Source organism: Cetorhinus maximus, chromosome 1 (genome assembly GCF_964194155.1).
Source record: "Cetorhinus maximus chromosome 1, sCetMax3.hap1.1, whole genome shotgun sequence".
Taxonomy (NCBI): Eukaryota; Metazoa; Chordata; class Chondrichthyes; order Lamniformes; family Cetorhinidae; genus Cetorhinus; species Cetorhinus maximus.
This window is the reverse complement of record NC_135879.1, coordinates 223,653,108-223,678,584: the sequence shown is the minus strand read 5'-3', so window position 1 is coordinate 223,678,584 and position 25,477 is coordinate 223,653,108. Positions and strand designations below refer to the sequence as shown.

The 25,477-nt window shown below is 41.6% G+C and overlaps 1 protein-coding gene and 1 pseudogene across 6 annotated transcripts in view; one reads left to right on the top strand and one right to left on the bottom strand.

Annotated features, from left to right (window-relative positions):
- LOC144687701 (zinc finger matrin-type protein 1-like) overlaps positions 1–25,477 on the top strand; it is a 112,944-nt gene that overhangs the window by 52,357 nt on the left and 35,110 nt on the right. Inside the window, exon 1 of one of the 5 annotated variants that reach the window (XM_078554139.1) lies at positions 1,849–2,003. The exons of the other annotated variants lie outside the window; for them this stretch is intronic. Within the exon in view, the coding sequence (XP_078410265.1) occupies positions 1,868–2,003 (136 nt within the window). The 5' untranslated portion in view covers positions 1,849–1,867. Of the gene's footprint in view, positions 1–1,848; positions 2,004–25,477 lie in introns of those variants that run through there. 5 annotated transcript variants of the gene reach the window in all.
- Positions 1–25,477, bottom strand: part of LOC144687802 (large ribosomal subunit protein eL31 pseudogene) — a 647,000-nt pseudogene that overhangs the window by 603,386 nt on the left and 18,137 nt on the right. The window lies entirely within an intron of this gene.

Here is a 25,477-nt window from a genome sequence, read left to right as displayed (position 1 = left end):
AGCTTTTGGTTATCTGACCTAATATCGCCTTGTATGGCTCGGTGTCATATTTTGTTTATATTGTTGCTGTGATGTGCCTTGGGACATTTCATTTATATTAAAGGTGCTACTCAAATATAAATTGTTGATATAAGGCAGGGCATGAAATGGTAGATGCCATATATTCATCTGTCACTCGACCCAAGCTGTCGTTTGGACAGAGGGAAGTGGTTCTGGCTGGTCTTTGGGACTGCTCCAGACCCATTTTCCAAATTATTACTTTGTTATAATAAAAAATCTAAATCCACTTAATTTATTATCACCAATGAATGCAAAGCTGGGCTATTTACTTGTAATGGCTTGTTGGCTGTTACCATGATTTGTACTTTTTATAGCCTTTGTTAAGCCAGAACTAAGCTGGAGAAAGTGCTCCAGGAAATAAGTTTAGGCTAGTTTTTTTTTTAAATATGAGAGATGAAGCAAATGCAGAGGGTTTGGTAATGGAGTTAGGAGCATGTCAGCTGATGGCAATGCCACTTCTGCTGGAGCAGAATAGCATTGCATAGCAAACATTATCCAGAGAACGGAGTTGATAGATGGGGCTTAGACCTGGAGTAACCCCTTAGAACAGAACAGGTTAAGGGAGATTTTGAGATTAGATGAGAGAAATCATTTGCACTGGCAGGGGAATCAGTAACCAGAGGACCTAGATTTTAAGCTAATTGGCAAAACTTCCAGGGGAAAATTAGAATTTTTTTTACGCAACCGATTGTTATGATCTGGAATGCACTGCCTGAAAGGGTGGTAGAAGCAGATTCAATACTTATCTGACTTATCAAGAACAGCTAAACAGGTCAGGCCTTAATTCATTAGAGTTTAGAAGAATGAGGGGTGATCTTATTGAAACGAACAAGATCCTGAGGGGGTTTGACAGGGTAGATGATAAGATGTTTCCACTAGTGGGGGAATCTCGAACTAGGGGACATAGCTACAGAATAAGGGACACTCATTTAAGACTGAGATGCGAAGGATTTTCTTCTCTGAGGGTAGTGAATGTCTGGAATTCCCTACCCCAGAGAGTTGTGAAGGCTAGATCACTGAAAGTATTTAAAAAGGAGGTAGATGGATTTTTGAAATATCGGGGAGTTGAGGGCTATGAGTAGCTGGCACGAAAGAGGAGTTGAGGCCTGGGGCAGATCAGCCAGGATCTTATTGAATGGCAGGGCAGGCTTGAGAGACCAAATGGCCTACTCCTCCTATTTCTTATGTTCTTATGTTCAATAGTAACTTTCAAAAGAGAATTGAATAAATACTTGAAGGGGGTAAATTTACAGGAGTGTGGAATGTGGCTAATTGAATAGCTCTCCCAGGAAGTCGGCATAGTCACGATGGACAGAATGGCATCCTTTTATGCTGTATGATTCTATGGATGTTGTAGCATTGGGATGGGCAAGGCTAACTAGGTTAGTATAAGGGTTTTGTCCATGAGCATATCGAAAAGAAGAGAAGATTGGAAGGATTATTATAACAAGATCCCCTCCAGCTTATCCCGGCTGGAAATGCTGCAGTTTAAAACATAACTCCACACCCTTCCAACCCAGTTACCAGGGACAGTGAGAAAAAAGACCCTATGATTCCAGTGGACCGTCTCTGAATCTTCTCTAGGGTTTCAATATGACCTACTGTGTGAGGGGACGAAAACTGTACAGTATTCTGTTGTGACCATACCAAGACTTGGTATAAGGCATATTGTATGTCTGTAGTATTTCTATAGTGAACTGTCCCAGCTGTAACATCCCATTTGTTTCCTTCATAGGCTCACACACTGGTGATAGGTTTTTGACATTTTGTGAACTATACCCTGAGTCTCTGCCAACCCAGTTTCATCATGCTATATTTATCCATATTGAAGACATGTGTCACAAATAGGCCTATTCCTGCTGTCGATTTATTTTACCTATATTTCACCTCAACCCACATTGCACAATGGGAAGAGGTGTCAGAGGAGATCAACAAGTACAAAGGTGATAAACGACAGTACTTAGTACTGAAAGGTTGGATATGCTGGTAAAGTTTTGGACAAGTTGAAGTGAAGGGTGGAGCTGGTGAGAAGGTCGACCTAGAGGCGATGAAGGCATGAATAAATGTTTCAGTGACAATAGGACGAGAAGTATAGCAGTTTACAGTGCAGAAGGAGATCATTTTATCCACTTTATCAGTGCTGCCTTTTTAATAGAGAAATCCGAAATTAATCCATGGCCCCAAAAGAATATAAAAGCAGGAGTAGGTCATTCAGCCCCTGGAACCTGATCTGTGCCATTCAGTTAAATTGTAGCTGATCTGTATCTCCATTCCATTTATCCACCTTTGCACAATATCCCTTGATACTTGTACCAAACAAGAGTGTATCAATTTGAGTTTTTGACATGTTAGTTGACTCAGCATCCATAGCCTTTTGGAAAAGACGTTTCCAGATTTCTGCTGCATTTTCCAAAAATACTTCCTGATTTCACTGCTAAATGGCAGATCTAGGAACAGGAGTTGGCCATTTAGCCCTTTGAGCTTGCTCCACCATTCAATGAGATCATTGCTGCTCTGTGATCTAACTCCATGCTCCATTTCCCTTAATACATTTGGATAACAAAATCTTTCAATCTAAGATTTAAAATTACCAATTGACCTAGCATCAATTGCCATTTGCAGAAGAGTTCACATCCCACCACACTTTGTGTGCAGAAGCATTTCCTAATTTCACTCTGAAGGTCTGACAGGCTTTTGACAATGCTTCCTAATTCTAGACTTTCTAACCTGCTTGCCAAATAGTTTCTCTCTATCTGCTTTATCCCTTAATATCTGGAAAACTTGCAATTAAATTCCTCCATAATGTTTGAAAGTCCAGGGAATACAACCCTAGTTTGTGTAACCTCTCCTCATAATTTACCCCTTGGAGCCCAGGCATAATTCTAGCACATCTACACTGCACTCCCTCCAAGGCCAATATATCCTTCCTAAGGTGTGGTGCCCAGAACTGCTCTCACTACTCCTGGTGTGCTCTTACCAGGGCTTTGTATTGTTATGACCCCAGCTGATGTTACTACTGAACAAGCCAAATCCCAAGGGGAAACCCGGCTTGATAGATCCTAACTTGTATTTTTTGTTTAGATACATGGAGAGTGGCTACTGAACAGAGTCACAGAAGTCAGCTGATAAACTTTTAACAAAAGAATAAAACATTTATTAAACCAGAAAAGATTAACTATATTACAATACTCCTTCACAGATATATACAGATTTGTAAGGATAACACAAGTTACAAAAGCTATCTTATACTCTAATGTTCACAGTAAGTACGCAGCCCACGTAAACCAATAAGGCGACCTTTGGCCAGGCACACCACACTCTGAAACCAAGTGACAGATGCCACCCCAAACAGGTGCTATGGATCTCGTGAGCCAACCAGCCTCACTGAGTTATCGTCACTCATTAATTTTGGCTTTATCAGCTATTCAGTAGCATTACTTTGATAATTTCCTGCCATCAGGCTTTTGAGTTCTTTTCAAAAAGCCATTACAGATGGTTCTATAATCCTGACTGTGTTTGTGAGCAGTCCAGACTTGAGCACTAATTTATCTCCTCAGCAACCTCAGCTTTGTTATTCTAGTGTTTTTGGAAACGCACATACAAGAGATAATATTGTATTTGTAACTACAGTATAGACAAAAGGAGGCTAATCAGCTCCACGGAGCAAGGTCATCTATTAGATAGTTTCATTCAGAGGCCTGAGGGGGATTGCGAAGAGTAATTAATTTATTCACAGACTTAATGGTTATCTGTACCAGTTGTCTTCACATTCTAAGTTAACACAGAAGTTGTGAAATTAACTTTTTAAATTGGAGTGAAAAATATGTACAGTTAGGCCAGTGGCTTGGTCTATATGTACAATCAAATATTACAAGCATCAAGATTCATACTAGACTGTTGTTTTGTCCCACGTGTTGAAAATCAGCTGGCCTGGTTCTTATTCGAAGTTGCTGCTTGTCATTTCTGATTTCTTGTGAGGATAGTAGAAGGGAGAAGCAGAGTGGCACATTAAGTTGAATATTACTCTTTTATGTATGAAATCCTGCTGTGAATCCAGATCAGAGTGGTCCGACACAGTGCAGACAAAAACAGCGGCTCAATGTGATCAATTTGTAATATACAATCGTAAGAGTGCACCAGCTGATAAGGCTGGAAATTACAAAAATGGTTTAAAAAAAAGAGTTTAAAGCCCTGTACCTGAATGTGCGCCGCATTTGTAACAAAAGGAATGAATTGTTAGCACAGAAATAAATATCTATGAGCAGATAAGCATTACAGAGACATGGTTGGAAGGTGACCAAGGTTTGAGCCTGAATGTTAAAGGGTATTTGGCATATTGGAATGACAGGAACATACAAACAGGGAGCAGAAGTAGACCATTCAGCTCCTCGAGCCCGCTCCGCCATTTAATAAGATCATGGTTGATCTGATAGTAACCTGAAATCTGCATCCCACCTACTGCTCATAACCTATCACCCCCTTGCTTACCAAGAATCTATCCATCTCTGCCTTAAAAATATTCAAGGACTCTGCTTCCACCATCTTTTCAGGAAGAGAGTTCCAAAGACTCACAACCCTCTGAGTGAAAATTTTTTGCCTCATCTCTGTTTTAAATGGGTGACCCCTTATTTTTAAACAGTGACCTCTAGTTCTAGAGGAAGCTAGGAAAAGGTGGCGGGATAACTCTGTTAATTAAGAATGGCATTAGTTCAGTACTAAGATGACTTTTGCTTGAAAGAGCAAGATGGTAGAATCAGTTTGAGTAGAGATAAGAAATAGTAAATGTAAGAGGTCACTTTTTATTATTCATTCATGTGTTGGACCAGCATTTATTGCCCATCCCTAGTTGCCCTTGAGAAGGTGGTGGTGAGCTGCTTTCTTGAACTGCTTTAGTCCATGTGGCATGGGTACACACACAGGGCTGTTAGGAAGGGAGTTCCAGGATTTTGACCCAGTGACAGTGAAGGAATGGCGATATATTTCCAAGTGAGGATAGTGATTGACTTGGAGGGGAACTTCTAGGTTGTGGTTTTCCCATCTATCTGCTGCCCTTGCTCTTCTATATGGTAGTGGCTGTGGGTTTGAAAGGTGCTGTATTCCTGGGAGTAGTTTATAGACCCCCTAACAGTGGTTACACTGTAGCACAGGGCATACAGGAAGAAATAAATCGTGTAAGAAAGGTACCGCAATGGCCATGAGTGACTTTAATCTACATGTAGATAGGGCAAATTAAATTGGCAAAGGCACTGGAAAATGAGTTCATAGAGTGTTTTCGGGACAATTTCTTAGAGCAGTATGTTCTGGAGCCAACCAGAGAGTAGGCGATCCTAGACCTGGTAATGTGCAATGAGTCAGGATTAATTAATAACCTTATGGTAAAGGAGACTCTAGGTGATAGCAATCACAACAGTAACCTTCATTCAAGAAAGGAGGCAGGCAGAAAGCAGGAAACTATAGACCTGTGAAGCTAATATCTGTCGTAGGGAAAGGCTAGAATCCATTATTAAGGAGGTTATAGCAGGATACTTAGAAAATCATAATGTGATCAGGCAGAGCCAACATGGCTTTATGAAAGGGAAATCACGTTTTACTTATTGAATAGAGTTTTTGACGAAGCAACATTCAAGGATAAAGGGAAACCAGTAGATGTTGTGTACTTGGATTTCCAAAAGGCATTTGATAAAGTGCCACATCAAAGGTTACTGCACAAATTAAGAGCTCATGGTGTAGGCGGCAACATATTAACATGGAAAAAAGATTGGTTAGCTAACGGGAAGCAGGGAGTAGAGATAAATGTGTATTTTCCAAATTGGCAAGCTGTAACAGGGATCAGTGCTGGGTCCTCAACTTTTCGGAATCTATATCAAGTGTGTGGGCAAAAATGTGGGCAGATGGAGTATAATGTGGGTAAATGTGAACTTGTCCACTTTGGCAGGAAGAATAGAAAAGCAGTATTTTATTTTAAAAGAAGAAAGATTGCAGAACTCTGAGGCACAGAAGGACCTGGGCGTCCTGCTACATGAATCACATAAAGTTAGTATGAAGGTACAGCAAGTGATTAGGAAGGCAAACAGAATGTTGGCATTTATTTCAATGGGAATGGAATATAAAAAATATGTAAGTTTTACTGCAATTATACAAGGCCTCGGTGAGACCATGTCTGGAGTACTTATTTGAAAAAAGATATTGCTGCTTTAGAAGCAGTTCAGAGAAGGTTCACTTGACTCATTCCTGGGATGAAGGGCTTCTCTTATGAGGAAAAGTTGGACAAGTTGGGCCTGTGTCCATTGGAGTTTAGAAGAATGTGTGGTAATCTTATCGAAACATATAAGATATTGAGAGGACTTGACAGGGTGGTGCTGAGAGGATGATTCCCCTTATGAGAGAGACTATAAATAGGGGACACAGTTTAAAAATAAGGGGTCTCACATTTAAGACAGATGAGAATTTTTTTCTCAAAGGGTTGTTGGTCTTTGGAATTCTATTCCCCCAAGGGCAGTGGAGGCAGGTCCATTGAGTATTTTTAAGGGTGAATTAGATTATTGATTGACAAGGCAATAAAAGGGTAAAGAGGGTAGGCAGGAAAGTGGAATTGAGGCCACCATCAGATCAGCCATGATCTTATGAGATGGGAGAGCAGGCTCAATGGCCTATTCCTCGTAATTTGTATATATGTTAGTTTTCACATGTAAGTTCTACCCCACTGCCACCTCTCTCAATAAATTATAAGATTGCATTTCAGACATCCAGTACTGGATGAGCAGAAATTATCTCCATTAAATATTGGGAAGTCTGAAGCCATTGTCTTCAGTCCCAGCTTCAACTCCATTCCCTAGCTACCAACTCCATCCATCTCCCTATCAACAGTCTGAGGCTAAACCAGTTTGTTAGCAACCTTGGAGTCAGATTTAACCCTAATATGAGCTTCCAACCACAAATCTGCTCTATCACTAAGACCGTTTATTTCCAACTGTGTTACATTGCTCTACTTTGTCCCTGTTTCAGTTCATTGGCTGCTGAAATCCTCATTCATGCTTTTATTATCTTTAGACTTGACTATTCCAATGCAGTCCTGGCTGGCCTCCCACATTCTACCCTCCATAAACTTGAGGTCATTCAAAAATCTGCTCGTGTCCTTATTCGCACCAAGGCCTATCCACCAATGACCTCATACTCACTGGCCTACATTGGCTCCCAGTCAAGCAATGCCCTGGTTTTGAAATTCTGATCCTTGTTTTCAAATCCTTCCATGGCCTCACCCTATCCCTATCTCTGTAATCTCCTCCAGCCCCACAACCCTCTGAGATATCTACACTCTAATTCTGGCCTCATGAGCATCCCCGATTTTAATTGCTCCAACGTTGGTCGCCGTTCATTCAGCTGCCTTGGCTCTAAGCTCTGGAATTTCCTCCCTAAACCTCCCCGACTTTATATCTCGCTTTCCTCTTTTAAGGCCTCCTTAAAACCTATCTTGACCATGCTTTTGCCCATTTGACCTAATGTGGCTCAGTGTCTAATTCTGCTCCTGTAAAGCATTTTGGGATGTTTTATTATGTTAAAAATGCTTTAAGTTATTGACAAGACAGTAGATATCATCCTGGGCATTGATTGATTTAAAAAGCTTTATGTACCTCAGCACAGCTATTTTGATCAGCTGACCTTTCATGTTAGGCCTCCTTCTGCTTATTTATTTTTCTCCTGTTGTTGACAGGTATCTTGACTATTGTTAATCTATATAGAAAAGTATGTGAACATATCAATTTTCCAAATTATAAAGTTGCAATCATAGTTTATAACTACAAATATTTTAGCTATATACTTCCAGCAGTATCATAAGTGCTTTGAAAGGTTAGTGTAGTTTTGTTGTGTTACAATACATATTCTTGAATATTGCAGATGTCACCTTCTCAGTTAATACAAATATTAGTTTCCATGTCTTTGTCAGCCAATTAAGATTTACTTAAAGTGAATTAATTCCAGTCAACCCATATTTAGCCCCCCAATCAAAGATTACAGTTTCTTCATGTTAATTAACACTTGTAGAAAGAAAGAAAGATTTGCATTTATATAGCACATTTCATGACCACCGGACATCTCAAAGCGCTTTACAACCAATGCAGTACTTTTTGAAACGTTGTTGCTGTTGTAATGGAGCTAATTTACGCTCGGCAAACTCCCACACACAGCAATGTGATAATTGATCAAATAATCTATACTTTTTTGTGAAGTTGATTATATAAATAATCACCAGGACACCGGGCTAACTCCCCTGCTCTTCTTTAAAGAAGTAGATTCATAGATTTATAAACTCATAGATGTTTACAGCACAGAAGGCCATTTGGCCCATCATGTCTGCACTGGTCAACAAAGATCTGACCACACTAATCCCATTTTTCAGCATTTGGCTCATAGCCCTGGAGGCTATGGCAATGCAAGTGAATATCTAAATACTTCTTAAATGTTACGAGAGTTTCTGACTCAACCACCCTTTCAGGCAGTGAGTGCCAGACTCCCACCATCATCTGGGTGAAAAAAATATCTCAACTCCCCTCTTAGCCTTCTACCTCTTACCTTAAATCTTTGCCCCCTGGTTATTGACTCCTCTACTAAAGGAAAAAGTGCCTTCCTATCCACCCTATCTATGTCCTTCATAATCTTATACACCTCTATCAGGTCCCCTCTCAACCTTCACTGCTCCAAGGAAAAACAACCCCAGCCTGTCCAATCTAATCTTTCCTCATAGCTCAGACCCTCCAGCCCAGGCAGCATCCTAGTAAATCTCCTCTGCACCCTCACTAGTGCAATCACATCCTTCCTATAATGTGGTGATCAGAACTGCACACACTACTCCGGTTGTGGCCTAACCAGCATTTTGTACAGTTCCAGCATAACCTCCCTGCTCTTGTATTCTATGCCTCGGCTAATAAAGGCAAGTACCCCATATTATCTACCTGCCCTACTACCTTCAGGGATCTGTGGATATACACACCAAGGCCCCTCTGATCTTCAGTACTTTCCAGGGTCCTATCATTCATAGTGTAATCCCTTGCCTTGTTAGCCCTCCCCAAGTGCATTACCTCACTTTTCCGGGTTGAATTCCATTTGCCACTGCTCTGCCCACCTGACCAGTCCATTGATATCCTCCTGCAGTTTACGGCTATCCTCCTCACTATTTACCACCCTACCAATTTTCATGTCACCCCCGAACTTCTTGCTCATAGCCCCTACATTTAAGTAGTGCCTTAAGGATCTTTTACATCAACCTGAGCAGACAGATGGGGCCTTGCATGTCATCTGAAAGATGGCACTTCCAACAGTGCAGCACTCCCTCAGTACTGCATTGGAATGTCAGCCTTCATTGATTCTTGCTCTGAAACCCTGTAGTGGGACCTCAACTTGGAACCTTGTGACTCAGAGGTAAGCATGTTACCATCTGAGCCATGGCTGACCTTAAACTTCAAGTTGCATATATTATCTTTTGGCGATGCTTAGCTTTTGGAAGTGTGAAGCCTATGCTAAAACAAAATGATACACTGCAATCAAGTTACTTATGTTAAATCTACCTTGATGATAATTTCTTCAACTTGATCCTCCTTTATTATTGGACGGCGAATGGATTGTTAGCATTCATTGCAAGGAGAATGGAATATTAAGTAGGGAAATTTTACTGTAGCTGTGCAGGGCCTTGGTGAGACCACATCTGGAACACTGTGTACAGTTTTGATTTTGAAAAAAAAATAACTGCTTTAAAAGCAGTTCAGAGAAGGTTCATTTGACACATTTCTGAGATGAAGGGCTTATACGATTAAGATTGAACAGGTTGGGCCTATCCCCATTGGAGTCATCTATTGGAGTTTAGAAGAATGAGAGGTGATCTTTTTGAAACATATAAGATCTTGAGGGAACTTGATAGGGTAGATACCAGGAGGCTGGTTCCTCTTCAGGAGGAAACTAAAACTAGGGGACATAGTTTCAGAATATGATGTTTACCTTCTAAGACAGAGAAAAGGAGATTTTTTTTCTCTGAGGGTCATCAGTCTGTGGCATCCTCTTGCCCAGAAACAGAAAGTTGTGGAGGTCTTTATTTTTATTTAAGGCTCAGTTAGGTAGATTTTTGATAGACAAGGGAATCAAGGGTTATGGGGGGGCAGACAGGAAAGTGGAGCTGAGACCACAACCAGACCAGCCATGATCATATTGAATGGCGGAGCAGGTTCAAAGGGCCAAATGGCCTACTCCTGCTCCTAAGTCCTATGTGCATTACAGTAACCTGTGTACTAAAGAGGAATGCAATTGGACAGTGTCCCTACCCTTGATTGTAATCCAGTGACTTTTGCTACATGTGTATATGTGTTTGCATACACACAGCGTGATTATACTTGCTGTGTGGATTTGTGAAGAACCCGAGAATATTAAATGACAATTTAAAAAGTTGCTGTCCTGAGGGGGTTTTTTTTTATTCATTCATGGGATATGGGCTTCGCTGGCTGGGCCAGCATTTATTGCCCATCCCTAGTTGCCCTTGAGAAGGTGGTGCTGAGTTGCCGCCTTGAACCGCTGCAGTCCATGTGTAGTAGGTACACCCACAGTGCTGTTAGGAAGGGAGTTCCAGGATTTTGACCCAGCGACAGTGAAGGAACGGCAATATATTTCCAAGTCAGGATGATCAGTGACTTGAAGGGGAACTTCCAGGTGGAGGTGTTCCCATCTACCTGCTGCCCTTGTCCTTCTGGATGGTAGTGATCATGGATTTGGAAGGTGCTGTCGAAAGAATGGTACACAATGTATGATCTTGAAGAGGGGCACAAACCCATATCTGCATTCAGAAATAGCCCACAACAGACAAGACATTCAATACACTTTTGTGTACTAAAAAGCAGTTATTTTTAATCATTTGTAACTTACCACTTTAATGATATCTTGAAACACTTACATTCCCCATATTCATATAGTCATACCTTTGCTGGTGTGTTTGTCATGTTACTATACTTCAAAGTGTCAACATGTTTTGAAAATTGGACAGTCCCTCCTATGTTTTATCCTTCAGGATGCACAGTAACTGTGCCCGCAGGGGTGAGTGGCTGTGCCCGCTGGGGCAGGTGCATTTGTCTAAAATGGCAGGTGGCTATGCCCGCTGGGGCGACGGTTCCACCTGCTGGGGCAGGTAACTGTGCCTGCAGGGGTGGGTGGCTGTGCCCACAGGGATGGGCAGTTGTGCCTGTTGTGGCAGGTGGCTGCTATCCTACCCAGAAGTCTTCATCAGCAGTCAAAATTAGCTACTCGATTGTTGCCAAAGAGAGACATCCTTTAATTTTTAATTCTGCTTTCCACTGGGAAAGAGCCTAGATTCTGCTCAGTGTCTCGCTGCTGCAGTCAATTAAGCAGTTAAGGAGGCACCACAGTCTGGCTTCAGTACTCAGAGAATTTCACACTGATCCATTGCACTAATTACTGCTTTACCTTTTTTTGGATATTCTAGTTAGAGATAATCTGGTAAGGGATAGTTTGCCTACAACCCATTAATTGTTGCATATGAACACCTGGATTAGGTACAGCACCATGCTATTCGGCCCCTGGAGCCTGCTCTGCCATTTGATAAGATCGTGGCTGATCTGATTGTGGCCTCAACTCTACTTTTCTGTCTACCCTTTGACTTGCTTGTCAATCAAGAATCTATGTAATTCAACCTTAAAAATATTTAATGGACCTCTCTGGGGAAGAGCATTTCACAGACTAACGACTCTCTGACAGAAAAAAGTTCTCCTCATCTCCATCTTAAATGGGAGACACCTTATTTCTAAACTGTGCCCCCTAGTTTTCATCTCTCCCATAATCGGAAACATTCTCTCAGCATCCATCCTGTCAAGTCCCCTCAGGATCTTATACATTTCAATAAGATCACCAAGATCACCTCTCATTCTCAACAGATACAGGGCCAACCTGTCCAACCTTTCTTCATAGGATGAGCCCTTCATTCCAGGAATAAGTCGAGTGAACCTTCTTTGAACTACTCCTAATGCAATTATATCCTTTCTTGAGTAAGGAGACCAAAACTGTACACTACTCAAGACGTAGTCTCACTAAGACCCTATACAGCTGTAAGTGAAACTTCCTTATTTTTACATTCCATTCCCCTTGCAATAAACACCAACATTCCATTTGCCTTCCTAATCACTTGCTGTACCTGCATACTAACTTTTTTGAGATTCATGTACCAGGGCACCCAGATCTCTCTTTGCCACAAGGTTCTGCAGTCTTTAACTAATACACTGCTTTTCTGTTTTGCCTGCCAAAGTGACCAAGCTCTCATTCTCCCCACATTATGCTCCATCTGCCAACATTATACACATTATACTCCTCCTTGCCCACTCACTTAACCTATCTATATTCCTTTGCAGACTCCTATGGTCTCTGCTGCACAATTACTTTCCTACTTAGCTTTGTGTCATCATCAAACTTCGCAACCATACAATTGGTCCCTTCATCCAAATCATTGATATAGAGGGTAAACATTGAGGCCCCATCAGATTGGAAAATATCACTTATCCCTGTGGCACTTTGCTCATTACAGTTTGCCAAACTAAAAATGACCCTACTCTCTGCTTCCTTTTTGCTGGCCAATTTCTATCTGTGCTAATATGTTATCTTTACACCATGAGCTCTTATTTTGCGTAGTAACCTTTGATGTGGCACTTTATCAAATACCTTTTGGAAATCCAAGTACACCACATCTACAGATCCCCATTATCCATGTTGCTCGTTACTTTCTCAAAGAAATCTAATAAATTAGTCAAACACAACTCCCCTTTCACAAAATCATGTTGACTCTGCCTGATTGCATTAAAATGTTCTGTGCCCTGTTATAATTTCCTTAATAATAGGTTCCAGCATTTTCCTTATGACAGACATTAAACTAGCTGGCCTGTATTTTCCTGCTTTCCGTCTTCCTCCTTTCTTGAATAGAGGAGATACATTCGCTATTTTCCAATCTGATGGGGCATTTCCAGAATCCAGGGAATTTTGGAAAATTACAACCAATGTATCTGCTGTCTCCTCAGCCACCTCTTTTAAGACCCCAGGATTCAGGCCATCAGGCCCTGAGGACATGTCAAACTTTAGTCCCATTAGTTTTCTCAGATCCTTTTCTCAGTCCTGGTGATTGTAATGGTTTATTATTGATCAATTTACTAACCTTTGCAAATTTGGGGTGGTTTTATGTCCTAGGGTCACATCTGGTAGGAACTTTGCTGTGGGTTCAAGTAAGGCCTAGAGGCGAAGAACAGTGTTGATTCCACTGTTGCGCCAAAGTAACAAATTTCACAGTACGTGCAATATGACCTAATCTGTGAAACTAGCATTCACAGCCAATTGGACCAGCCAATACTGACTCAGTATATATTACTCTCCAACATGTATAAAAAATAAACTGCCCTCCCTTTCATCTATTGATTACAAGTATTTTTGGGATGTTATTTGTGTCTTCTACAATGAAAACAGACACAAATATCTGACTTTTATCACCATTTCTTTTTTTCCCATTATTAATTATGCTGCACGTTGCCAATCATTTCTGTCAATTATGTCACATTATGTTCTGGTTAAAATAATTGCTTCCATTCTGCCTGTGATAAACTAATTCGTTCATGGGATGTGGGTGTTGCTGGCTAGGCCAGCATTTATTACCCATTCAAGACTCAACTTTAGTGAACCAGATAGGTTTTTCCAACAATTGGCAATGGGTTCGTGGTCATCATCAGGCTTTTAAGTCCGCTTCCCACCATTTGCCGTGGTGGGATTTGAACCCAGGTCCTCAGAGCATTGTTCTCAGCCCAACCCTGGGTCCAGTGACAATACCACTATGCCACAGCTTCGCTTCCTCTCATAGTATAGCTCAAAAAAATATTGTGCCTCAAATTGCTGAAATTGTGAGGCAGTGATGGTGTGGCGATGCTAAGAGGGCATCTGGAATCTTGGTGAATGATGGGACCAAGAGCCTATCTTCTCGACCAATGAGGAGAGTGAATTTGAGTCAAATTAAATACAAAGACGAATAAAGAGAAGGAAAGGAAGAGTGGATTGAGAGAGAGAGCAAAAGAGACAGTATGGAAAAGTAATAAAAAAGAATTGCAATTTTAGAAATCTCTAAGAAGAATTTACTGCCTGCAGAAGTGAGTGTCCGTAGTTCCAATTGTACCCTTTATGGGCCCAAGCAGTTGAGAGACATTACCAGAATAGGAAAAGTTTTGTAATTAGTAGGATCCTTGCATCATTAAATACAGCCCTATTTTTCTGTGGTGGGTTTAATGTGTTACTGTGCCAATGAAGCAATTTCTTTAAACTCACAATGAACTTGAGGGTGAGTGGCTGTTTCTTGAGGTGAACATTGAAGCAGCACAAAATTTATGGCAATTCTCAACTCATGATATATCTCAATTTGCCATGAATTGCTGGGTTGTTTACACACTAATAATGTCATGGGCATTCACCTTGACATAATTTCCCAAGCAAACCCTGGGCTGCTAATACAAACATTTTTATTCTTTCAGCTCATGACCTTAGCAGGAACGAACAAGTTTTATAATCACATAGCTTTCACAACAGTCAAGGTTATTTTATTGAAAACTTAGCGTTGATTTTTTAAAAAGTAAATAAAAAAAAAATGGGCTTTAAACTTGAAACAGGATTTAAACAAAGTGAACATCCTAGTGTTTATTCTCCCTTTCCCTTCTGATCGCTGTCCTTTGAGGTGCCATCATTCGACAGATGGCTGCTCCTGTTGGAAAAGAGGGCGCTCACTGAAGCAAACAATTGCTAAAAAGCAATCGTACATCAATCTGTGCATAAACAGGGTGGGGGGAGTGCTTATCATAAATGCTAACTATGTTGATTGTTTGGCTGATCTCAGCTCATGGAGAATAATGCTCTGATGCTGCCTGATGATGAGCACGAATTGGACTTTCCCTTCTCAGCACTAAGGCTACACATAGCACAATTCATATTGGAATGTTTTAAAACTTTTCAGACTCTTTTCTGCAGAACCAAATTTTGTAGCAATTTTGTAATTTTTAGGCACACTATCAGTACACCTATTATACATCAGGATGGACCTCAGCTCAAAGGATTTAGTTGAAGAGCCAGTACTGTCTGTTTAACTGGTTAGCTATAACCAGATCATATTAGCTATAACCAGAGGTGCACCAAATGGTTTGTCACAAAAACTAAGCACATTTAGGCACTATGTGCAGTCAATATAGTTTAATAATTGTATAAGGCAGAAGAGAGATGGGCCACCCGTACCATGGTTTTTGAGCCATTTGGTTTTGTTTGCCTGAGGAGTTCGGAGAGTAATTTTTCTCCCCCCTGTTTTTATTTTTGGTTTCACCCCATATTTGACAAGGCTGCAGCGGGGAGGGTAGGAAATCCTAGCACAAAGGAAGACGGTTGTGGTTGTTGGAGGTCAGCCATCTCAGCTCCAGGACATTACTGTAGGAGTTCCTCAGGGTAGTGTCCTCGGCCCAACCATCTTCAGCTGCTTCATCAATGACTTTCCTTCCGTCATAAGGTCAAAAGTGGGGATGTTGGCTGATGGTTGTACAATGTTCACCATTTGTAACTCCTCAGTTACTGAAACAGTCCATGTCCAAATGCAGCAAGACCTGGACAATATCCAGGCTTGGGCTGACAAGTAGCAAGTAACATTTGCTCCACACAAGTGCCAGGCAATGAACATCTCCAACAAGAGAGAATCTAACCATCGGCCCTTGACGTTTAACGGTATTAGCATCACTGAATCTCCCACTATCAACATCCTAGGGGTTGCCGTTGACCAGAAATTGAACTGGACTAGCCATATAAATACTGTGGTTACAAGAGCAGGTCAGAGGCTAGAAATCGTGCAACGAGTAACTCATCTCCTGACTTCCCAAAGCCTGTCCACCATCTACAAGGCACAAGTGAGGAGTGTGATGGAATACACTCCACTTGCCTGAATGAGTGCAGCTCCCACAACACTGAAGAACACCGTCAGGACAAAGCAGCCTGCTTGATTGACACCACATCCATAAACATTCACTCCCTCCACCACCGACGCACAGTAGTAGTCGTGTGTACCATCTACAAGATGCACTGCAGCAATTCACCAAGGCTCCATAGACAGCACCTTCCAAACCCACGAACACTACCACCTAGAAGGACAAGGACAGCAGATAGATGGGAACACCAGCACCTGGAAGTTCCCCTCCAAGTCGCTCAACCCATCCTGACTTGGAACTATATCGTCCATCCCTAATTGCCCTTGATCTGAGTGGCTTACTAGGCCATTTCAGAGGATAGTTAAGAGTTAACCACATTGCTTTGGGTCTAGAGTCACAACTAGGCCAGTCAAGGCAAGGATGTCAGATTTCCTTCCCTAAAGTACGTTAGTGAACCTGATGGGCTTTTACAACAATTGATGATAGTTGTATGGTTATCATTACTGAGACTAGTTTTCAATTCCAGATTTATGAAGTGAATTCAAATTCCAGCAGCTGCCATGGTGAGATTTGAACCCATGTCCCCAGAGCACTAGCCTGGGTCTCTGGATTACTAGTTCAGTGACATTACCACTAGGCATTCCACACAGCTGCACCATTACTACTGCACAGGTTTTCAAAAAGTCCACATTTTTCTCCAGCTGTTCCTTGAATTCTACCTAACAGCACTGGAAGCGAGAAAGTATTATTTTTCTTTGTAATCTCTGACAGAGCGGAGCAGAAAAAAAATTGTAGTTAGAAATTTCAAAATGCAGCTGGATACAAGAGCGATGGGCTAAATTGCCTCTTCTCATCTTTGCCTGTTGTTGGAGTTGAAGGCAGGATGTTCCTGTAGAAACTGCTTCAATGATTTTGGGTTTCTGGGGAAGACTTATTATTTGACATATGAAATCATTATGGAACCAGGTGCAAATAGGAAGATGATTAGTTTCCTGCACAAGTGGCTTTAATGCTTTATTTGTCATCCTTTCATAATTTAACCTGTTACTACTTTGCTCATATAATGAGAGCTTTATCACTTTGCAATCTGAAGTAATTACCTGTTCTTTGTGCAGTACTCTGTGTCCTCTTTTTCTTTATACTTTCAATAAACCACTCTTAGTAACACCAGATGTTCAGATGCACATTGCTAACAAATATAAGTATCCGAAAGTCCTTTGATAATGACAATATAACCTAGATTTATGTTTTAAAAATCAAATAGCTTTATCATTAGTCTGAGCAGATTTAAGTCTTACAAGTACGCAGATAAAGGTGACTATTGTGCCATCTCGTAAAGCAGGAGATGTATTATAAGTATAACAAAGATATTTGGCATCCAGCATTCTTATAAAACAATTATATGATAAGCAGTAGTTTCAGTGAAAATCCCACAACCCCTGCAAGCGTAAAAACAATTAGGAATATCACAATTCTGCAGTATTTGGCGGGCGGGGGGGTGTTGATGGTGTAGTCGTATTGTCACTGGACTAGTGATCCAGAGACCCACATTCAAATCCAGCCACGTTGATGGTGGAATTTGAATTCAATAAAAATCTGGAATTAAAAAGTCTAATGATGACTATGAAACCATTGCTGATTGCTATAAAAACCCATCTACTTATGTTCGTTAGGGAAGGAAATCTGCTGTCCCTACCTGGTCTGGCGAACATGTGTCTACAGACCCACAGCAATGTGGTTAACTATTAAATACCCTCTGAACAGGGGCAGTTAGGGATGGACAATAAATGCTGGCCTAGCCAGTGATGCCCCTATCCTATGAATGAAAAGAAATTTGTGTCGCAAACATATTTACCCAGGACATATTTTTAGTAGAATCATTATTGTATATTTGAAATCACATTGTACAAAGGTGGCCTTTAATATTTGATGATATTGTGCCTTTATGGAGAAGGCCATTCAGCCCATTGGGTCTGCTCCGCCATTCAATGAGATCATGGCTGATCTGATAATCCTCGACTCCACTTTCCTGCCTTTTCCCCATAACCCTTGATTCCCCTACTGATTAAAAATCTGTCTATCTCAGCTTTGAATATATTTAATGACCCAGTTTCTACAGCCCTCTGCGGTAAAGAATTCCGCAGATTCATTACCCTCTGAGGGAAAAGATTCGGTTTTAAATAGGTGTCTCCTCACTCTGAGATTATGTCCTCTGGTCCTAGACTCTCCCACAAGGGGAAACAACCTCTCAGCATCTACCCAGTCAAGCCCCCTAAGAATCTTATATGTTTCAATAAGGTCGCCTCTCATTCTTCTAAACTCCAATGAGTACAAGCCCAACCTACTCGACCTCTCCTCATAAGAAAATCCCTCCATACCTGGGATCAACCTAATGAACCTTCTCTGGACTGCCTCCAATGCCAGTATATCTTTCCTTAGATAAGGTGACCAAAATTGTTCACAGTATTCTAGGTGTGGTCTAACTAGTGCTTTGTATAGTTTTAGCAAGACTTCCCTATTTTTATATTCCATTCCCTTTGAAATAAAGGCCAACATTCCATTTGCCTTCCCCATTACCTGTTGAACTTGTATGTTAGCTTTTTGGGATTCATGTACAAGGACTCCCAAATCCCTCTGTACTGCAGCCTTCTGCAGTCTTTCTCAATTTAAATAATATGCAGCTCCTCTATTCTTCCTGCCAAAGAGCATAACCTCACATTTTCCCACATTATATTCTATCTGCCAAGTTTTTGCCCAATCACTTTTCCTCACTATGTCCCTGTGTAGACTCCTTGTGTCATCTCACCACTTGCCTTCCCACCTATTTTTGTATCATCCGCAAACTTGGCGACAGTGCATTCACTTCCCTCATCCAAGTCATTAATATATATTGTAAATAATTGAGGCCCCAGCACTGATCCCTGTGGCACTCCATTAGTTAAAGGTTGCCATCCCGAAAATGCACTCCTTATCAAAGCTCTCTGTCTTCTATTAGTTAGCCAATCCTCCATCCATGCTAATATACTACCCCCAACACCATGGGCTCTTATCTTATTAAGTAGCCTTATGTGCAGTACCTTATCAAACGCCTTTTGAAAATCCAAATATATTACATCTACTGGTTCCCCTTTATCTATCCTGCTTGTTACCTCCTCAAAGAATTCTTATAAATTTGTTAGGCATGATTTCCCCTTCATGAAGCCACCCTGACTCTGCTTGATTAGATTATGTATTTCTAAATGCTGTGCTATTACAACCTTTATAATAGACTCCAACACTTTCCCAGTGACAGATGTTAAGCTAACTGGCCTATAGTTACCTGTTTTTTGTCTCCCTCGCTTTTTGAATAAGGGTGTTATATTGGCCATTCTCCAATCCCCTGGGACTTTTCCAAAATCTAAGGATTCTTGGAAGATTACTACCAATGCACCCACTATCTCTGTAGCTTCTTCCTTTAATACCCTAGGAAGCAAACCATCAGGTCCAGGCCTTTAGCCCCATTAGTTTCCCTAGTACTTTTTCTCTAGTGATAGTTATTGTATTTATTTCCTCCCCCACTTTTGCCCCTTGACTATTTAGTATTTTTGGAATGCTATTAGTGTCTTCTTCTGTGAAGACTGTTGTAAAGTATTTATTCCTCTGTAAGGATTAAAAATATAAAAGTCTCCAAAGTATAACTCCTCTGCCATTTCCTGGTTCCCAATTATTATTTCCCCAGCCTCGTTCTCTAAGGGGTCTCTGTTCACTTTGGCCTCTCTCTTCCTTTTTATATATTTAAAGAAGCCCTTACTGTTCATTTTTAAATTACTTGCTAGTTTACCCTCAAAGTTTATTTTCTCACTCTTTATTATTTTGTTGGTCACCTTTTGTTGGTTTTTAAAACTTTCCCAGTCCTATGGCTTACCACTAATCTTTTCCACATTGTATGTTTTTTTTTCAATTTGATACTGTCCTTAACTTCCTTGCTTAACCATGGTTGGCTTATCCCCTTCCTTGAATCCTTCTTCCTCACTGGGATATATCTTTGTTGAGAGCCATGAGCTATTTTCTTAAACATCTGCCATTGTTCATCAACCGTCTTTTCTGCTACACTGCTTTCCTAGTCCACTCCATCCAACTCTGCCATCATTCCTTTGTAATTACCCTTATTTAAGTTTAGCACAATTGTTTCCGACCCAAGTTTCTCACTCTCAAACTGAATGCTAAATTCTACCATATTATGGTCACTGTTTCCTAGGAGATCCTTTACTCTGAGATCATTTATTAAACCTGTCTCATTAAATGGGAGAGATACTAAATGAATACTTCTGATCAGTATTCACCAAAGAGAAGGACTTAGCGGTCGATTTATCTAGGGAAGAGTGTGTAGATAGCCTAGATCATGTTGAGATCAAAAAAGAGGAGGTGTTAGGTGTCTTGCAGAATATTAAGGTGGATAAGTCCCCAGGGCCAGATGGGATCTACCCCAGAGTACTGAGGGAGGCAAGGGAGGAGATTGCTGGGGCCTTGACAGAAATCTTTGTATCCTCACTGGCTACAGGTGAGGTCTCAGAGAACTGGAGAATGGCCAATGTTGTTCCATTGTTTAAGAAGGATAGTAGAGATAATCCAGGAAATTACAGGCCGGTGAGCCTTACGTCAGTGGTAGGGAAATTATTGGAGAAGATTCTTTGTGACAGGATTTACTATCATTTGGAAGCAAATGGGCGTATTTGTGAGAGGCAGCATGGTTTTGTGAAGGGGAAGTTGTGTCTCACTAACTTGATCGAGTTTTTCGAGGAAGTGACAAAGATGATCGACGATGGAAGGGCTGTGGATGTTATATACATGGATTTCAGTAAGGCCTTTGACAAGGTCCCTCATGGCAGACTGGTACAGAAGGTAAAGTCGCACGGGATCAGAGGTGAGCTGGCAGGATGGATACAGAATTGGCTTGGTCATAGAAGACAGAGGGTAGCAGTGGAAGGGTGCTTTTCTGAATGGAGAGCTGTGACTAGTGGAGTTCCGCAGGATTCAGTGCTGGGACCTTTGCTGTTTGTGGTATATATAAATGATTTGGAGGAAAATGTAACTGGGCTAATTAGTAAGTTTGCAGACGACACTAAGGTTGGAGGAGTTGCAGATAGTGAAGAGGATTGTCAAAGGATACAACAGGATATAGATCGGTTGGAGACTTGGGCGGAGAAATGGCAGATGGAGTTTAATCCGGACAAATGCGAGGTAATGCATTTTGGAAGGTCTAATACAGGCAGGAATTATACAGTAAATGGCAGAACCCTTAAGTGCATCGATGGGCAGAGGGATCTGGGTGTACAGGTCCACAGGTCACTGAAAGTGGCAACGCAGGTGGATAAGGTAGTCAGGAAGGCATATGGCATGCTTGCCTTCAGTGACAGGGGTATTGAATATAAAAGCTGGGAAATCATGCTGCAGCTATATAGAACCTTGGTTATGCCACACTTGGAATATTGTGTGCAATTCTGGTCGCCACATTACCAGAAGGATATGGAAGCGTTGGAGAGGATGCAGAGGAGGTTTACCAGGATGCTGCCTGGTCTGGAGGTTAGTAGCTATGAGGAGAGGTTGGAGAAACTCGGATTGTTCTCACTAGAGCGACGGAGATTGAGGAGTGACTTGTTAGAAGTTTACAAAATTATGAGTAGCATGGACAGAGTAGATAGTCAGAAGCTTTTTCGCAGGGTGGAAGAGTCAGTTACTAGGGGACATAGATTTAAGGTGAGAGGAGAAAACCATAAAGGAGATGTGCGGGGCAAATTTTTTACGCAGAGGGTAGTGAGTGTCTGGAATTCGCTGCCGGAGGAGGTGGTGGAAGCAGTACGATAGTGGTGTTTAAGAGGCAGCTTGACAAATACATGAGTAGGATGGGAATAGAGGGATACGGACCCCGGAAGTGCAAAATGTTTTAGTTGACGGGCAATATGATCGGCGCAGGCTTGGAGGGCCGAAGGGCCTGTTCCTGTGCTGTACTTTTCTTTGTTCTTTATTACACATTACCAGATCCAAAATAGCCTGACCCCTGGTTGGATTCACAACATATTGTTCTAAGAAATTGTCCCGAATACATTCTGAATTCTTGCTCGTTCCTACCTCTGCCAATTTGATTTTCCCAATCCACATGAAGATTAAAGTCACCCATGATTAATTTAGTGCCTCTTTTACATGCCCTCATTATCTCCTGATTTATTCTCTTTCCAACAGTATAACTACTGTCAGGGGGCCTATAGACTACTCCCACCAGTGTCGTCTCCCCCTTGTTATTTCTTACCCCCACCCATATGGATTCTACATCTTCCGATCCAAGATCCTTTTCTTGCTATCATACTTATTCCATCTCATACTAACAGAGCTACCCACCACCCTTTCTTTCCTGCCTGTCGTTTCAAAATGTCACATACACATGAATATTTAGTTCCCAGCTTTGATCTCCTTGTAACCACATCTCCGTAATATCTATAAGATCATACCCATTAACCTCTATTTGTGCCTTCAATTCATTTATTTTGTTTTGAATACTATGTGCATTTAAGTAAAGGCCATTAATTTTGCCTTTTTACCATTTTTCCGCCCTTTGACCCTATTTGCTGCTTTTTTTAATATTTGTACACTCTGTCCCTCCCTGTCACACTCTGGGTATCATTTCCTAAGTAGCTGTCCTGCAAGGCTGCTGTGTCCTTTTGCTTTGTAAGTCTATGTATCCTCTTTCCGGAACCCCCCCCCCCCCCCCCCCCTCTATTTAGTTTAAAGTCTCCTCTACCTCCTCTACAGCCCTAGTTGTTCGGCTCACCAGGACACTGGTCCCAGCACGGTTCAAGTGAAGCCCGTCCCTTCTACCCCAGTACTGGTGCCAGTGCCCCATGAACTGAAACCCATTCCTCCCACACCAATCTCTGAGCCATACATTTAACTCCTTGACTTTATTTACCCTATGCCAGTTTACCCGTGGCTGAGGTAGCAATCCCAAGATTATTGCCTTGGAGGTTCTGCTTTTTAATTTAGACCCTAACTGTTCGAATTCTTTCAGCAGAACCTCCTTCCTAGTCCTATCAATGTTGTTGGTACCAATGTAGACAACAGCAATTGGATCCCTCCCCCCCACTCCAAGTTCCTCTCCAACCCTGAGGAGATGTCCTTAACCCTGGCACCGGGCAGGCAAGACAGCTTTCGAGACTCGGCTCATGGCTGCAAATAACAGTATCTATCCCCCTAATTATACAGTCCCGTACCACTCTTACATTCCTATTTCCTCCCCTCACTTGAATGGCTCCCTGTACCACGGTGCCGTGGTCAGTTCGCTCATCCTCCCTGCAGTGCCCACTCTCATCCACACAGCTTGCAAGAACCTTGTAAATGTTGGACAGTTGCAGGGGCCGCAGCTCCTTGAACACTGCCCCTGGGCCCCCATACCTGCTTCATCTGCAGTCACACCCTCCTATCCCTTATCACAGACCAAATTTGAACTACCTAATCTGAGGGGTGTGACTGCCTCCTGGAACAAAGTTTCTAGGCAACTTTCCCCTTCCCTGATGTGGCGCAATGTCTGCAGCTTGGACTCCAGCTCCTTAACTTGGATTCAAAGTTCCTCGAGCTGCAAAGACCTGGTATAGATCTGTTCATTCTGGATCACCTTGGTGTCCAGCAGCTCTCACATGTTGCAGCAGCAACACATCACCCGTCCTGCCATCACTATCATATTTTATTCAATTTATTAATTAATTACTCTAGTATCCCCACTCTTTACACATTATTATAATTATTTTTTATACACACCAGTATCGATCTTCAGCTATCTTTAGGAAGTAAAAAAAAAAGACACGAGATTTAAAGGCAAACTCAAGACCTTACTTTTACTTTAAAGATTAGAGATACTCACTAATCCTACTCACCAATCAACTATTCTCCGTGCTCTTTTCCCTCTCACGCTCTTTAATGGTCTCTCTCACACTCTCTTATTGATAAAGCTCTGCTTCTCCCACACTCTCTCCCTGTAAATAGCCACGCTGTTTCTCTCTCATTCTCTCCCTGTAAATGACCACGCTGTTTCTCTCAAACTCCCTTACTGTAAATGACCATGCTGTTTCTCTCAAACTCCCTTACTGTAAATGACCATGCTGTTTCTCTCAAACTCCCTTACTGTAAATGACCATGCTGTTTCTCTCAAACTCCCTTACTGTAATTGACCACGCTGTTTCGCTCTAACTCCCTTACTGTAAATGACCACGCTGTTTCTCTCAAACTCCCTTACTGTAAATGACCACGCTGTTTCTCTCAAACTCCCTTACTGTAAATGACCACACTGTTTCTCTCAAACTCCCTTACTGTAAATGACCATGCTGTTCCTCTCAAACTCTCTTACTGTAAATGACCACGTTGTTTCTCTCAAACTCCTTTACTGTAAATGACCACGCTGTTTCTTTCAAACTCCCTTACTGTAAATGACCACGCTGTTTCTCTCAAACTCCCTTACTGTAATTGACCACGCTGCTTCTCTCACAATCTCTCCCTGTAAATGACCACGCTGTTTCTTTCGTGCATTCTCCCTGTAAATGACCACACTGTTTCTCTCGCACCCTCTCCCTGTAAATGACCACACTGTTTCTCTCGCACTCTCTCACTGTAAATGACCACGCTGTTTCTCTCGCACTCTCTCACTGTAAATGACCACGCTGTTTCTCTCACACTCTCTCCCTGTAAATGACCATGCTGTTTCTCTCACACTCTCTCCCTGTAAATGGCCACGCTGTTTCTCTCACACTCTCTCCCTGTAAATGACCATGCTGTTTCTCTCACTCTCTCTCCCTGTAAATGGCCACGCTGTTTCTCTCACACTCTCTCCCTGTAAATGACCATGCTGTTTCTCTCACTCTCTCTCCCTGTAAATGGCCACGCTGTTTCTCTTGCACTCTCTCCCTGTGAGTGTTTCCAGCATTATCCATTTCTATTTCAGACCTCCAGCATCTACAGTATTTTGCTTTTGTGAGAATGTTTTTGTGAGACTGAAGTTGTTGTTCCTCAGTAGATAGCATCTTCTCTTCTGAATCAGAGGTTGTAGGTTCAATCCCACTCCAAGATCTAAACTAACAGGATGGTGCAGGATTGAAGAAATGTTAGATTTTTGTAGGTGCCATCCTTCAGGATGGACCTGGTATGTTAAGAATTTGAGATGTTCCTGATGGATAATGTAAGATGTGATTTTAGATGCAAGTCTTCATTAGTTACTGCAGTTTGAAAAACGTATTAATGGGGAAAAAGCTTAAAAGAAAAGAGAGAATATTATTTTTATACGTTATATAATCTTTTAGAAATTGTTAGTGGTCTGATGGGTCCTGCTCTAACTAAACTGACCTAGCTCTCCTGACGCCCAACTGGATAAAAGTACTGTTTGGGGTTATAGACGATATAGCCCACAGGTTTTGATCCTAAGTTGG